The 17,255-nt window shown below is 36.3% G+C and overlaps 1 protein-coding gene across 1 annotated transcript in view; it reads right to left on the reverse strand.

The window, feature by feature from the left end:
- Positions 1–2,233: 2,233 nt before the first annotated feature.
- Positions 2,234–17,255, reverse strand: part of METTL25 (methyltransferase like 25) — a 59,827-nt gene continuing 44,805 nt past the window's right edge. Inside the window, exons 10-12 of the mRNA XM_074168219.1 lie at positions 4,751–4,825; positions 4,059–4,130; positions 2,234–2,503 (exon numbers count right to left, since the gene is read on the reverse strand). Coding sequence (XP_074024320.1) covers positions 2,405–2,503; positions 4,059–4,130; positions 4,751–4,825 — 246 coding nt within the window. The 3' untranslated portion in view covers positions 2,234–2,404. The remainder of the gene's footprint in view (positions 2,504–4,058; positions 4,131–4,750; positions 4,826–17,255) is intronic.

Genomic DNA, 17,255 nt, shown 5'->3' on the forward strand with positions numbered 1-17,255 from the left:
AGCTCATAGGTAATCAGGCATCCAAAGCTTCGAAACAGCTTTGACAGCAGACAGAAACTGATTTTGCTGAATGCAAACTCGTCATATAAACCTCTTAATAGTTACTATTCTAAGAAGCACATCGCCTCTGTCTTTGCCTGCATAGACTACAAAGTACGTAAAGTACTGAAAGAGCCTGAGAAGCTGCTGGGAGGGAGGGCATGCAAATTTATTCAGACCTTTTTGAATCAGTGGAAAAGCACTTGGGCTAATCCTAGAGATGTGCTTGTTATTCTAAACTGTTGCAAATGTCCTCTTAAGATAGTAATAAGAATTTAACTTTTAAGTTAGATAGCATTACACACATTAAAATATCCCACAAAATTAGCAATAGTCTGTGTACTCCATGCATTTTCAACTGTGTTCAAATTAAACCAGGTGAGGCTTGCTGAAACAAGTATTTTCGGGCCATAACAGGGTACTTGCTTTCAGTGAGAAACTGTGCTTTCTTTGTTTGGACATCTTATATGCCTGGTTTTTAGTATTTGGTCTGAAAAAGCAGAAGAATCAATCATAACACAAAAAAGGCAATTTCATCCCCGAGTACATTTTTCCAATAGCACATAAGATTGGGATGACAACACTCCAACACTTCACTAGTAATTAGTCATCATGTCTCAGCAGAACATAATATAATAAAACCTATTTTTCTAAGACTTTTGTTCATCTTTTTTCTTTTTAACATCATGTACTTTAGATTGACTCTTTATATCAAATATTACTGGGGATTATTTCTTCCACGTTTCCTTAGAGGCTAGGAAAGGATTTTATTTCTTTTGATTCCTCTCCTGGGAAAAGAATCTAGCAGCTTGTTAGCTTCCTCAGCACTCCCTATATAACAAAAAGCAGCGTATGTGGAAGGCCTCATTTTCTTTTCTTAGCTCTACTCCAAAGATGCTGTGAGCACCTGCAACTTCTGTTAATTTCCTTGGGTACTGCAGGTGTTCAGCAGCTCTAAGGATTGAACGTACTGGGACCAAACAAATGTGAGAAGCTCATACTGGATCCATGGAGCTAATAAGGACTAAGTCCTAAAACAGACAGCAGTGAACTTACAACACAAAAAAAAAAAAAGGTATTTCTTCCAAAGAAAGATGAGACTTGTTAGAAAAATACCCTACTTCTCTGTTCTTGAATGGCCATATTCACAAGTTCTCATTGCATTTTGCAGACTGAAACAGGGTAAGATTTGTTCCTACTCACATCTGAATCTCAGTCTGATTCCCATGACTATTACTGTCACTATACAATTAATAGAAAAATATTTTCTGTTATTCTCATCTTCTGCCTTCTGCATTCTCCCCTTTTCTTCTTTAATGCTGCATTTTATTATTTATTTGTTGCCCTTTTTTCTGTGTACTGGTAGTTAATTACATTTTATATATGCTGGAAAATTCTAATAAAAGTGCTAGGACTAAGAATAGAAACTTTTCTCTTTTTTAATTGATGAAAAATCTGCAAGTTTAATTAGGCAACCCATTGCGATAAATTCATCAACAAATAAATTTCCCACTCATGAATGCAGTACAGCCAACGAGAAACTGCCTAGCAAGTTTCAATTCACTCGGGTACCAAAGTATTTATACCCAACACATTTGGGCCAGATAATAGCTTGCTGATACAACCCAAGGCTTACGGAGCGAACCCCAGCAGGGCAGCTGATTCTTAAGCACTGGGAAATCTCCCACTGGATTAGAGCACACACACTTTTTTCTTTCAGCGTGACAGGCAAACAAGTGCATGCCAAGAACACGCCTGAAGGAAGAAGGGGTTAATACAAAACTGCTCTTTGCAGGTAGTTACTATCTAGGCTTTTCTAGGTTGCTCTGTAAATAAGCTGGTCCTGATGACCTGGAGAACAGGGAAGCACAAAGATCCTATTTAGTCTACGAACCTCTTGTTTACAGTGTAGGTTATTCTTCTGTTTATACTATGCACCATCTGAATCCAGAAAAGAAAAAGGCAAGTCTAGTTTGAGACTGCTGATGCCAGCCACTGGTAAAAACCGAGAAGGTATGACCTTATGATTAGAAATATCAAGAGAAGGGGTATTGATACATAGTATAATGCCTTAAAAAGAAGAAACATAAAAATTATTTTAAAATAATAATCACATAATATGGGCCATAACTTTTATAATAAAACCATATGTTCAACATTGTTTAATAACTAACATAAGGAAGCAATGGTATTTATAAAGGAGATATTTATTTCTCATGATTCAAAGAGGTATTGCACTTTTTACTTTTGCAGCTGAAAAGCAAATGGTGTACTTGAGGAATCAATGAAAAAAAAAAACAGAATAAAAGTGAGGAAACAGCAGTATCAGTTCAGAGTTTTCAACCTATCTGCAATTTGCTTCCACTTAAAAACATGACTGTTTCTTCAGAGCAATAACTGCATAGCATCTGGGGGATTTCACGGGATCAAATAACTTCACAAGTCCAGACCAGGCAATGTTGTCCTGTAAAATGATATATGATTGAAGTATATAAAAATGTGTTTGACTTAAGAGCTAAGATATAGTAATAGGTCCACGTTTTTAAATACAAAACTGAAAAAAAAAAAAATTACGCTTAATGCAAAGCAGGAAAAACAATTATCTAACAAGAAAATCACAGAAAGTTCATTGTAAAAAAAAAGGACACCTGAACCAGGAAGTATTTTAAAGTCATTAAATTATTTCTGGCACTATCAAATGATAACTTACCAACCCTTTCATCAATAAAGCTTTTTTTCAGTTGAACTAGCGCAAAGAAATTAAGGATCAAGTCCTACTCATTTTATGCAGCACATTCTACTACTAAAGCTAATTAACTGACTTTTCAAATGAATCAGGCCAGCTGGATCTGGTCTTCATGTTGCATATGGCTTTTATCATTTCTATTTTTTCTTCCTAAACGCATTTTGTGAATCAACCAGTACAAGATTAAATCAATGCGTATATTACATTTAGAAAAGGTAAATTAGTGCTAAATGCAGCAAGTCTGATCTCCCGTCTTGGAAATCATACAGATCTCTATGTGATTTATAACTGGTTGGCATTTGGGAAAATACATCATTATTTAAATATTTCAAATTGCCTCTCTGTAAAAATATCAGTTAGAACAAAAGCATACATTTACTACAACTCAGTTGTTCCAAGTGCACTGTGGCAGAGAATAAAGTAAATTTTTACTTATGATAAAATGGAGCTGTTAAAATGAAAGGTTTATGGTGGAAAAACAGAGCTATTCACATGAATGGGTTTAAAATTTATTTTAAAATTTTATTTTGACTGTGGCCCAGAGCAGAAGCTGGAAGATGCTACCATTTCCTCCTAGAAAATTATTATTTGTCTGAAAAATGTTTACTGGTGCAGAGAAAGTATGACTGCTGCTTCTCAGTTAATCAGGCCAAGTTCAAAATTAGTGTTACCAGAAACACTGTAATATAAATCATTATGGAGTAAATGTAGTAGCATTTGCTTATTATATCCCAGGTCTGTACTTGTAAAATATATCCAGGCTGTGTGTTAGTCAAATGTACCTCAGTTGACCCATACAGCTGGAAAAAGTGCACCCTCTCTCATCATTGATTTTAATTAAGAAACAATAAAAGGAAATCATAAACATTTTGGACCTAATTCAAAATTTCTTGAATTATATGTTCTAAAACATATTCATTGGAAGCTCTAGCATGTGCAGCACAATGTTTATTCTTTTGAATTATTAAATATCTCAATACGTTGTATAAAATGAGATTTGTTGCATATTTAATTATTTTTTACTGTCTATTGACTAGTAATTATCATACAATTAAAAGAACATAAACTTTACTATTGCTGCTTTGCTGAAAATAAAAACATCTGCTGGGCATATGTTTATACTAAATGGCATGAATGCTTATACTTTGGCAAATATGATGAGAATAATAATTCTGCAACAGAGACTTTTGGTCTGCACAGTAATAAATTGGCTGAAATAGTCTCATTTCACTGATGTAGCCTTTAGGTATCATAAAATATAATGCAAAAATACCTGCTCCTTGAGGTAGCAAAGACGATCCAGAAGTATCAAAACTTCTATGCAGGGAGCCAGAACAACCTTCAGCTGAAAGAAAGATTATATGCTATAATGATTTGGGGAAAGAGAGACAATACACTTCCAAATGGCTACACTTCCACAGAATAATTCCAGGAAGGTCAATCATTTTCTAGTGGTTCTGTTGTACAAATGTCACCTTGCCAATTTTCCCTGTGGGACAGACATCTTCAAAACAGATTATATTAAAGATCAAAAATACATGGAATGCCATAAGGCCAGGAAACCATGTTATTTAGTTGGTTTTGAGACATTGTCCAACAAGAAAATTGTATTATTTGAAGCAGAAGAATTTTAAAGAGGGAAATAATGAATTTTAATAAAAAGAATTTTTATGAAATAACTGCATGGAGACCAGTCTAGGTTTAAAAGGAGACTGACATTTCATTTTCCAGGATAATAGTCCCTCTTGAAAAAGAATCTTCCATGTGTTTGCTTTATTATTTTACTGAACACCTAATATAGTTTTGGAATAGGATATGCTCCAAAATTTTGAAGGGGGAGCTGCTTTGTTTTGGAGATTGCATACCACGGTGTAAGACAGTCCACCGCCACATAAAGCTTAACAGGGCTTTGTTCTAGACTAGCACATATATACAAGGTAACAGTATTAATCCTATAACTTTTACCATATTAAATGCTTCAAGCTCATTCATTCTGTGCTTGTATTTTTCATAGTAATCCATTATACAGCTGTCTGGGAGCTGCAAGAGATTTAAAAAAAAAAAAAAAATCAGAGTTATTCCAGTTACTTTTTAAAGAGAACTTTGAAATGAAATTTTTTTCCTAATTGAAAGTCACACTACAAAATGAAATCCGTGTTTTGTTTTTGAAATTAGCACTTTCCTAAGGTTTATAATAATTTTCCAATAGCAGTTTCTCAGTTTTCATTTACAATAACTGGTCTTCAGACAGCCTTCTGCACTGACATGAAATACTGAGATACATTCATTATTCAGAAGGCTCTAGCCATTCTTAAACAAGTATTACACAGTAAAGTGGAGATAACATTCTCATTTCCTTTCCCATATATCTTATCCCCTCCTCACCCCCATCCCCAAGAGAGTTATTTAAATAGCTGAGGAGTGGATTCTGGTGTGAGAGTAACATGCTTCAGTCAGGACTCCTGGACAGTATTTCACATTACAAAACTTACTGTTAGACCATGGAAATAATACTTTGTTTCTCTGTGCCTCAAGTTACCCATTTTAAAAATAAAACTTTCCCTATTTACTTTGAACTGCTACATGTTCCCCTTTCCTTTTCCCAGTCACCTGATGCAACACTGCCAGCACTGTCACTATGATTGTAAATGCTGCATTTACAATGGGGCTAAATGATGCAAAGACAGCTCAAGAACTTGACTAAGCCAAATAGCCCTTCCTTTTTCAGCCCTCAGCGGCCAGTGCGTTGCAGCAGGTAGCTATAGGTTCTCTACAGGGCAGCCAGACTACAAGATTTTCCAGTTTTAAAAAGTCATGATGTGTCTACTCTTCTGCTATTCATAGTCCTGGATGCTAAACAAGACAGTTGAGCTGGCCACTTAAGGAACTTGTCAGAGGAGTGGGAAGTAGGTTTGCAATGTTATTGATGATGGAGGCTGCCGGAAAAAGCAGAGCTGAAAGAGCCTAATGTACTTCTTCAGTACTAGGAGTTTGCAGCGTGGCTGCTCTTCTGTGGCTATGGAAAGAGCTAGCCCACAATTTAGCAGAAAAGTAATGGTACTGACAGGCGTGTAGACATGGCCCTTAGGGACATGGTTTAGTGGTGGACTTGGCAGTGTTACGTTTAGAGTTGGACTCGATGATCTTAAAAGTCTTTTCCAACCTAAATGATTCTATAATTCTATGACAAAAGACTAGGAAAGCTGAAGTGTTTAATACACTTTTGCACACTTTTATGAGAAGAGGCATCTGAGAGCATGTGGCTAATCCAGTCGCAAAGATTTAAAATATCAGCTTAAAATAGAGAAAAAAACTAAAGAACATTTCCACAAATATAAAGTTTTCAAATCAGGTATGTATTATGAACTTCATCCTAGGACAGCCAAGAAGGGAATGCATTGGTACTGAGAAGTTCTCAAAGACATGTCAGACGGCTAGTAGATGTACCTCTTTTATTATAGAAAAGTCAGTTCAAACTCAATGCACTGAAAAAAATGGAACAAATGAAGAATTAAAATCACTGAAAGATAAGCAGATGAGTAATAGTCAACATCAATTTGCCAAGAAAAATCACAAGTCAGACTACTTTGCTTGTAAGGAGGGTGAAGAGATTCACAACAGGGAAAAACAACTGGTTGCCATATATTGTGATTTAAGCAAGATTTTTGACACCATTTCACATAACAATTTCATAAGCAAATTTAAGAAACAAAGATTAGATTAAAGCATTATAAAGCAAGTGAAAACTGAATGACCATAGCCAGAGAGTAGTTATTAATGAGTCTTTGAACAAATGAAAAGACCTGCTGACTGGAGGTCCATTACAAAATGCAATGTTTTCATTAAGAACTCAAACAATGGAACGGAAACCACATTAACTAAGTCTGGAAATGTGCAACAGGAAGGCATTGCTAGAACTTAAAATAATATTCAGAAACTGGAGCATTGCTTAGAAAAGAAGTTTGAAACGCTGTACAGAAAAGCAGAAGGGATTACACCCAGGCAGAAATAATCAGCTGTTCAGGCTGGGAAACACCAAATGACAGTCTGGGAGATAAAGCAGATGACAAGCCTGAGCGAGAGTCACAGTTGTGCTACTGCAAAAAAAAGCAATCACCATTCTGTGACATGTACGGGAGAGCAGCCTGCAAAGCGCAGGAAGCAATCCTTCAACTCCCCTTGGCAGTGGCAAAGCTCTAGCTGGAATACTGCATCCATTTTTGGGCATCAGATTTCAAAGAAAGAAATGAACTGTCTGAAAAAGCCCTGGGAGAGAAAAGAGATCAGAGATCTAGAAAACATGCCCTATGAAGAAAGACCCAGAGAACTGGAACTGATCAGGCTAAATTAGAGAAAATTGAGAGTGGGCATAATAACAGTTTTTACAAGGCATTCACCAAGAAGCAGGGAACAGTTTGTTCACTGTGTCTACGGTGGACGGGATAAGAACTAATGGGCTTGCATTGCAGCAAAAGAAAATTCAGCCAAAAAAATTGAAGAAACTTTCTCTCTTTGAGGTTAATTAAGGACTGGGGAGCTTGTCAGTCTCCATCACAGGAAGCTTTAACAAATATTTTTCAGGAATGACACACAATTCTAACTCTGCTTTAAAACAAGCAGATGAATTGAAAAATCTTTTGTAGTCTTTCAGTCACATTTTTTTAATTTAGAAAGTACTTTTTTCCAATACAGAGGCAAGGTTGAGTAGCTGATCAGGCAATACTGATGTGGATTAACAGGACTTTTTTGGTCTTGTTGCTATTTTATTTTCAATAAAGCTGTGCAAATATCTAAGTTGTCTTTTTTTTTTTTCTCCTCCAAAGAGTCAAACCAACTAAAACATATCAGTCATGAGATAAACAAAATAGTGTATTTAACCTCTGCCCTACAAGCTTTTCATTTCAACTGTGAATTAAAAGGGTTTTAGTATAATGGATTTTTGAAATTACAGGCTATTTGGAATTAAAACACAAAGATCTGTGTTTGTAGAACTGCAATCATGAAATTTTTCTGCTTTTTCTTCCTCCATGTTCTCCATTTTTCAAGATGAAGCATTCAAATTAAAAGAAAACAAGTTGTGAAATGTTTGGGAAACAAAAAACTGTGTCAAAAATGTCTCTTGGATGATACTTGAGTACTGAGCCCAAATGCTTTCCCACTCCCTCCTTGTTTACTATACATTCCACCGAATGCATCCTGCCCTCATGGATAGATTAGGTACTATTCCAAACTGTGCCGCAGTTAAAAGTTTGCTGAGTGAACCAGTTGAACGCAACAGCCCAGCTGGAAAAGAGAGAAAGCATCCACCAAAAAGCATTGATAGAAAAGGTCATGAAAAGGGTAATTCATAGCTAGCACTGTGGTCCACTTACTGGAGGAAGACTTAAAACCAGGTAACACTGGCTTTGTCTGAAACAGCAAGAGCTTGCCACCTGGCTTCAGTTCTCAAAAGGTACCCAACACAATCTTCAGCCATCCTTCCAAGGTGAAGTAGGAGTAAGTTATTGTTTGCATTTTCAGGTACAGAATTGTACTTATATATGCAAAGCAAGCCCCGTTTAGCCACTGGAGTTGTTCAGGCAACTATTCTCTATGCAGGGTTGCCCCACATTTGTGTATCCAAAAAAAATTCTTTAAATACATGCACTGAACTTTTTTCTTACAGTATGATGTTGATATTATGGACTTATGGCCTCAGTGAAAATGCACAGAAAAACTAAATGCGTGTATCATACGGTTGTCTTGATAATGATTCTGCACTCAAAGACCTAGCTTATACTACTGATATTCAAGTAACCTTCAATATATACGGAGAGGTTTGGGCCAGTACTTCTTTGCTGATTTAGCTACAATGTCTCCTGGTCTTTATCAGGTTGTGAACAAAAGCACCTCATCTCTTTGCACTGTGATGGTGGTGCATGCTTTCTTTTAAACTAATTTCTTTGGGGATTGGTGTGACTGCTCAAATAGCTGAAATAACCAAGAGGAACTAGAGGGCAGGAAGGTCTCCATTGACCTAGTTATAACTATACTATAGGCTGGAGGTGGTGCTAAAACTATACCACAGGCCAGACTCACCCATTGTGAACACTGGGAGGCTGTGAGATACCACACGCCCGAGCACACCCCAGTTAGGCTGCAATCCCACAAATGTGCTGATTGAACGTGGGCTGAAAAGTAAACATTCAGGCACAAGCTGTGTGACAACCAGTGATACGGCACTTAACTTTTCTCCGGAGAGTATTTTGTCAAGAGTTCTGCCTTTCCTTAAACTAAGAGCATTTTGACTGAACGAAAGCGTCTTTTACTGTCCAGCGCTGCACACGCCCTACAGAGGAGAGACGCAGCCTAAGGATGCTGTTTCACAGTCTGTTTCAACAGATGTAATTCCCCTTTGCTGCCTCAAAGGGAGTGCTTTCCCCTGCACTGACTGCACATTTCCATGTTTCCTCTCTCTTCTCGAACCAGCACTGTCATGAACGCTAGCACGAGTACAAGAAAGCAGTAAGGCAACCCTTTTAGCAGAGCAGTGTCTTAGATCAGTTCAAAACACTTGGGAGACCATACCATACAGCAACTTTTTATGATTTTCCCATGACTAAGGTAGTTAAAAATAATGTCATGTAATATAGTGTAAAATAAGGTAAAACAGATCATGAAATTACTGAGGAGCTTAAGTTTATTTAGAACTTTGTTTAAAATGCATTTCAAATGAATGCAATCAACATTATTTATATTTAATTGAAATAAAAGTCATGTCTCTTAAGATTCATATTAAAATGTTATGCTACCACAACTGGGATAGTGTTTTGTCTGTTTGAAAAACAGTTATACTTGAAAACTACATTATGCACATATACTTTATAGGCTGTAATACAAGTGTTACCTAAGCCTTAATTCAGTATTTCCCGAACTAACAAATGAACCAGGAAATCTGTGAGCTGAAACTCCTTCTGTCCAAGAAAACAGTTGAGAAAGCCAACTCTTCAACAACTGTAAAATGCATTAAGTATGTAAATTCATTTAGTGTCTTCATTTTTTTGACTGTTTAGGCTCATTTAATTACCATGTCAGAATTCACAGAAAGCAGCAAGTATTGTTTTGGCTCTGGCTCCATGTTTGCCCAATGGCAGTACACAATAAAAATTATCAAAATTAGAAATAGTCCTAGCAAAGATCAGACCAGTTTGAGGTATTCGCTACCATTTAAAGATATCAACATTGAATTTGGTGCAGGGTAGACACCAAGATTATATGAAATTTCAGGTTAAAAGTCCCCCTTCTTTCCCAATTTCCACAAAAATTCTCCTTAGTTCCCATTATAGCTGTATATATTCAGGTTAGTTCATGTCTTAATGAATTACACAATTCCACTACTGACAGTTCCGCGGTCTTAAGTATGTGTTTTTTCAACACTTTTTAAAACAATACGAAAATTAAGCCACACAATCCTATTTTTTCCTTTTACTTCCTCTCATTTGCCAACTGCATTTTATGATATTCCACTAGTCATTGCTGAGGAGATATTACAAGTCAAGGGACACTCTATGGTAAGCTAAGAGAAGCACAACATCTGCATTTACCCAATGTCATCTTCTCTGTCTTATTGAAATAAGTCATTGTAAACAATTGTCTTATATGAAATGCTGACCAAAATGATGGCTCCATTTTCTCTCATTCAGCACATTGATTATTGGTTCACATTATATCAATATTTTCGGCAAGCGTGAAAACAGGATGCATTATATGATCTACAGAAGCTCAGAAAGATCCAGTGCAGATCCCACAGGAGAGATGGCACAGATGGCATCACCAGTTAAAGATGTATCTTTATCTCCTTCAGTATCGCCCCTGGATGACTTCCTATAAGCACTGTGGTTTGGGAGGATTAAAAAGGTGAGGGTTGTAACATATTAAGTCAAGGTGGGCATTTTATTAACTTCATAACAGAACACAGTGCAATGATGTTTCTAAAAGACACTGACAAATGCCAAAGAAGAGGGGAAGGTGGTCTTAGATGTTTTCTCATAGCAAAAGAGCCAGTCACACTCTTTTCACAGTAGCAACAGCGTCATCTACCCTAATAATATTTCACTTCAAAGAAAGTAGCTTCTTTCAATGCAATTTACCTGACAGACATGAAAAAAAAAAAAAAAGATCATCACAAAACCTACCACGTTCTCACAAAACATTCTGGTGGCACCTAGCATTCTTCCAAGAAACCTAGTTGAAGGCAAAATTGGTTTAGTTCATTGTTATCTCAAATACCATACTAAAACATAAATTATGAATTTGCCACTAGTAGTTCCATAGTTAAGACTCAATTTTCAGAAACTGAGAAACATTACAGATGAGAAATGAGTAACATATTCAGCCATTTGAGTTTAGGAAGTATAAGAAATCCATTTGCTTTAAAGAGTTCATATCAGTGCTGACTTTAAACTTAGAAATTCTTCACTCAGCTAATTCTTTGGGACAGGTTTAGAGAATCCTATGTTCCTTTGGTCAAAATCTTGTAAGGTCAGTAAATCAGAAATTCATACGAAAAACTACTTTGCCCTACAAAAATTTAAACAAATCATCTATATTAAAAGTGGAAGAAGTAAAGATCAGTCTGTTACTTTAGAATGTTATCACATGGCTGTAGAAACCTCATTAAACATTTGATAGGAAGGATGCGACTGCCTAAACACCTCATTTTAAAAAGTGCAGCGTTCTAAATACTGTAATACAACTTATCCTTACGAGCTCCATAAGGACAGAGGCTTTTTATCTTGTCCCAGGCTCACCTGTTCATTTAATTACACCACTGCTTGTCAATGATGTGTGCAGAGCAGAATGTCTCTTAATTATATGGTATAAAATTATGAAAAAACTTGTGAAACATTCTGTTCAACATATTTTGACACGATTGTGTTCAAGTTCAATGATTCAGAAGAACATTAGAACATCTGAAGCACAGCTGGTGTAGGACCAAACCAGGAAATATACGTGATAATTTGCAAATGGTATTGTACAAGAAGCACAGATGTGGAAACGGAAAAGAATATCCTCAAAGCCTACTCACCATTATATGAGTAGAACATGATTAGGGACTACAACCAGGACAGCTCATGACACAGGTAGGACAGAAGGCCAGCATGGGAGAACAGGGGTTTCACCTGCATGTTCCTCAGAGGGACCACACAGCTTGTAAAGGCTTGTAAGGTGGCTGCCGGTTTGGTCTGGAAAGGGGGAAAATATGATCTTAGGGATGGATCCCAGGAAACTCAAGTGTTGTTTCCAAACATTTTCCCAGCCACTCACTGTAAAAATATTTGCAAGGTACATTTACCACTGCATTTTCATAAAGCATTTATGTGATCAGAACATCTAATTCTCTTAGCAGGAGTCTTTGAAAGTCCCGTCTTTAAGTTCTTGGTTTTGCAGTGCTTTAACTAAAGTGTTTCCATCTAATACTATAGGAATCTGAACACAGCAAATTGGAGTTACTTTTGTATTAATTTTTAAAAGAGCACGAATATAAATAAATGCAAGCAAGTACAGGGTAATTTATGTCTGCTGAAAATTTATTCAGGACTGAGCCCAATGTATTAAATATAGATTTAGCTAACATGAATAACTGCCTCATCTTAAAATAAGAGAAGACATCTCCTTAAACCATGTTCACTCTGCCGTCTGAGCAATTATAAAAAGGAAACGTATACTAAAAATGCACTCCTAAATCAGTGACAAAACACTGTAACCTGTAATACAATCATATTTATGCTCCAAGTGTAAAACTAGTTATTTTTAAAATTAACATGTCCTTAATTTATTTTAAAAAAACCCAACAGAATCAGTTATTTTATTAATGTCTTACAAAACTCAGGCCTTTGACTTTATTATTTGATAGTTATAGCACTGAGAGATCTCTTAGCTCAGCTACTTAGTATTTGGGCTTTACATGCATGCTAATGTTATTGTTAGTCATTTACTTCATCAAAATGAAAGCAAAAAGTCACATACGCATGCTCCTGTGTTTTCTTAAAAAATGTTATTGTTTTAAAAACTTCACTACTGCTGTACAAAACATACATCAACTATTCACACTAACTATATAAAAAGTGTCCAAAGACATATGAAAAAAAAGAACTAATTAGTGAAAAAAAAAAGAATTATATTTTCACACAAATTCTGATTTTGGTATTATCTACCACTCAAAATTAAATATTCCGGAGTTCGCAAAAACAAAGTCAATGTTGCAAATGGAAGCCACTTAGGAATTCCAGTAAAATGGAACTAGCAAGCCCAATGCATTTCAGATCTCTTTGGATTTATTTAATTATATAAAAAAGCAAGCATAATTACTGTAGAAAAATGATTATTTTATAAATTAATGATGTGTAATAACATCATAAATTCTTATAAAAATAAGGCAAAATTATATAAAATTGATTACTAATTCATTAGTAACTACAAAAAACCAAAAAAGTCTTGGTTATCATAGGGAAAGAAAGCACTAACACATTTATTTAATTAAATATACTTCTAACTTCATAACCTCTTCAGAATATACATGATGTTATTAGTTATATCTAAATTTAGCTACATAGGCTACATCAAGGTTTTGAAATATTTTGAGTCTAACATTGATAGACTTAATATATCAAAGTTGTTTAAATTACTTTAGATGATAAATGATCTTTTTATAGGGCATGAATTTCTCTTATTGTGTTATTAATGTAAATGATACTGTAATGGGTACAACGCCTCACAGACACATCTACTGCCCTTCACTGACCCACCGGTTGAGACCTGACAACTATAAATCTTTTTGGGATGCTCTACCTGAAGCTCAGGAAAAAGACAAATGGGCAGCAGCTGTTTTTGAGAAGTGTGGTCAGGGTTAGAGCAAATGGGGATGGTGGAAACTGAGCATTAACCATCTGCTTATTGTTGCAGATCTCATCTCAGGTTGTTAGATGGGTCACCAGCCAAAAAAATGACTTTTCTTGGGGAAGAGACTTACCAGCTTCAGGTTATGTGCAGACACTTGACTGTTCAAAACTGAAAAACACCAGTCACAGGAGACTTGGAAGCTTAGTTAAACACAACCAAGTAAATCTGCAACGATGCGCTCGCTGACAGGCACATAAACGTCTCTTTGTGCATGAAAGCTTGAGGTGACCCTACTTCTGAAATTGCTATTCTATCTCCCCAGCATATGTCTACATCTGAAAGGGTTAAGCGATTTATGAAGTATTTTGACTAAGATAAAGTAACTACCTTATATGCTATTAGCCCATAGCAGTAACAATAGTGTGAATATAGCAGGAGATGAAATCAAAGTGAATAATAGCTTTTCTTTGCAGATGTGTCAGGAGCGTTTCCAGCCCCGTATGTCTTCCTGCAATTGGACGTGGCATTAAATAGCATTCTCCCCTTATTCCCAGACTTCACATTACATGAATCCTGGCCAACTTCTCTTTGTTAAACAGCTCCACCCACTGAGACTCTCACTTACTAGCAGAAATGGATCTTAGCTGGGTCACAGATCCCCAAGTCTGCCAGACACACATCCAGGCCTTAGCCTTATAAGCATTTTCTCCCTTTAATCACTTTAGAGTCACACCCTATGAAAGACCTTTTGCTAATCTACCCAAATAGGCCCAGGACACCAAGCAATTTAAGAAAGTTTTGGGGCTTTTTATTCAAGGACTCTAGAAATACATAAATACTTATACAAGGACCTTTTGCTTTGGCAATGTCATTTGTAGCACTTATGCTCTTAAGCAGCAACCACAAGTATTAATAAAGAAGCCTTGTTTTAAATCCATATGCAAGGCTGAAATACATTCTGCTGAAGAGGAAGGAGCAATTGCTCTTGCTGTTTGAAAGAAGCAAGGATAACAAGTGTAAGAGTGGCCAGCTCCCCGAGGAGAAAGAACAGGGATGAATGTTTCATTCTCTCAAGTGAGAGTCTCATGGTCGTGTTAAATTAGGTAAAACAGCAAATAAAACAGAAAAGAAATGTTCTGATAGAAAGAATTTCTCCCATATCTACGCGACACTGAACGCTCTGCCTATAGAACGTGGAGTATAGGAACAGAGTGAGCTATGACAAACAAAACAACCAGGAATAAAATGTTGCCTTGGTATGTATACACACCAATTACTGAAGCCCTATGCAGGGAGCCATAGCACACAAAGCAATTCCATTAGTTCTGGAGCTAGAAGCAATATAACCTTACCTGTGAAGCATCAAGCTCACACTAAAAGACCTCTCTCTGCCCTCACAAAATGAGAATATTTTGCCAGACATTCAGTAGTCATGGTGTACATCTCAGTTTTACTACTGGAAAGATGTGTGAAAGGAATGGTCCCAGTACCAAAAGACAGAAAAAAATAGTTCATTTGCATCTCAGTGTTTAATCTGGACTTGACAGGCCCTTCCACGTTGAAAAGAAACACAATGGAGGAAATTATTTTGGCTAAGGTAATAGGAAACTTCAGTCCCTGAACAGTAACTTGTAGCAATGAAGGGCCCTGGATGATTGATAAATGTTTTTTCTTTGTAGAAAAACTATTGTACTATTTTGTCGCACTTCTGATTGACAATCTTTTCACAAAGGGTCTGTTTCTTATTTCCAATAAGCAAAGATCTTCACATCTATTTCAGAAATGAAAGAGGCAGAGGGGCTTGTTCACATGAAGAATTGGCAGGATTAAAGAACAGTACAGATTATGGAAAAACAGTAGCAAAAATTAATTTACTGTTTGGATATTTATAGTTGGTAAGAGTCTTCATCAGTTCTATAGTTAGCAAAAGGCATACACTTACATAAATTAGTATCAAAGCAGGTTAGGTGTCTTACACACTTGCTCTCTTTATCCTACCTCCACGTTTGTCCAGACTAGAAAATGACTGGATTGCACTAGAGCTACCCCTTGATCAGGAACAGAGGCATTAGTACGTATAAAGGAAGCAGCTGTGATGCTCATCATGAATCACAAGTTTGGAAGGATGTTAATGTCCCACAGTCCAGATTCAGTCACAGTGATCAAAACCATCCATGACTTTACCATACACGCCAAGACACCAAACCCCGGCAGTGACTCCTAAAAACTTAGTGCCTCTACTCCTCTACTTCCCAGTACATTTACTGTCATGCAGAGACTAAGCTCTCTCCAGTTTTCTGATAAGCACAGTAAAAGACCTAGGACTCACAGTTTTCTGACATGTTTTTTAAAAAATATTTTTTGCACATGTGAAAAAGAAACTCGTATGCAAACATTTTTTTCTTACAGTTCTCTGTACTACACAGTGCTAATAAGTTTTAGCTGTTTTTTTTTTAACATCACCTAAATAAATTTATACATGAAGACAATGATTGCCTCCTTTTTTTTGTGAATGACAGGCACATTTTGGATTATTCTGGAAGAATCCTTCATATATGATTACTCTCGCCTTCTACTCCTCCTAAGGCATCAGTTTTTGGCCACTGCCGGAGACAGAGTAGACATTTTGTCTATGCAGTACAGCTGCTCTTTTGTTCATTTTTAAAAACAGAGCAAAAAAACAAATTCTGCATAAATTTCCCTTTGATTTTTGTTGTCTTTGAGAGCAAATGTTTAGGCTTCATCACATTTTTAGCTATGTAAGTATTTTTTTTCTGAAGAGAGGAATTTAACACATTCTGCAATATTGTATAGATGTAGCGCTGACTCCACCATGAAAACTGCAGTGTCAGAACCACTGTTGAGGGAGCAGTAACAACTTTCCTCTCCGTAGTATCAAAATAGCACAGTTTTGTGCCGCTGCAAATTTCAACGTAGCTGGGATATAAAAAATAATAGTGTGTAGATCATCACAAAAATCAGTCTTCAGTATGCAGCCAGCTGTGCATAAAAATGAGGAGAAATATATGCAAAACTGAACATTTACTTGAATTGGGTCTTTAGCAACCGCATAAATATATGCAGCTTGAAGTAGCATTGACAGACATCCTTCTCTCAGGGCAACTTGCATTTCTCCAGACCCTTTCCAGCAAAAGGCAGCGTGTCTAAAATCAGACATATTGACTCAAAGTTTCTATGCTTACTGGTTTTAAAGAAAAGAATGTATAACTCTCTACCAGCAGAGTTTAATCAATGATTTAGTAAACTGATTATTGCACAAAGAATCCACTATTGCTTTTGGGTAATTGTACACATACTGAGGAGGACACCATTTTAGTAGTTACTTTCAGCTGGGGTAAATGAATGACGTTAGTGCCTTTTCATACAGAAAAGCAAAAAAGTAACTCAATTTGCAAACAGCATTAAATATAATCCTTTTAAAACACAGTGAACTTCAGGCATAAGTCTTTTTCTTAATGGTGATTTTCTTAAAGCATGATTCCAACGTCATTTGAATTTACTTGTTTATTTGGGTTTGCATTTTTCTCCTAGTTCATGGTTTGATGTACCTGGCAAATTTTAAGTGATT

This window comes from Numenius arquata, chromosome 2 (assembly GCF_964106895.1).
Source record: "Numenius arquata chromosome 2, bNumArq3.hap1.1, whole genome shotgun sequence".
NCBI lineage: Eukaryota > Metazoa > Chordata > Aves > Charadriiformes > Scolopacidae > Numenius > Numenius arquata.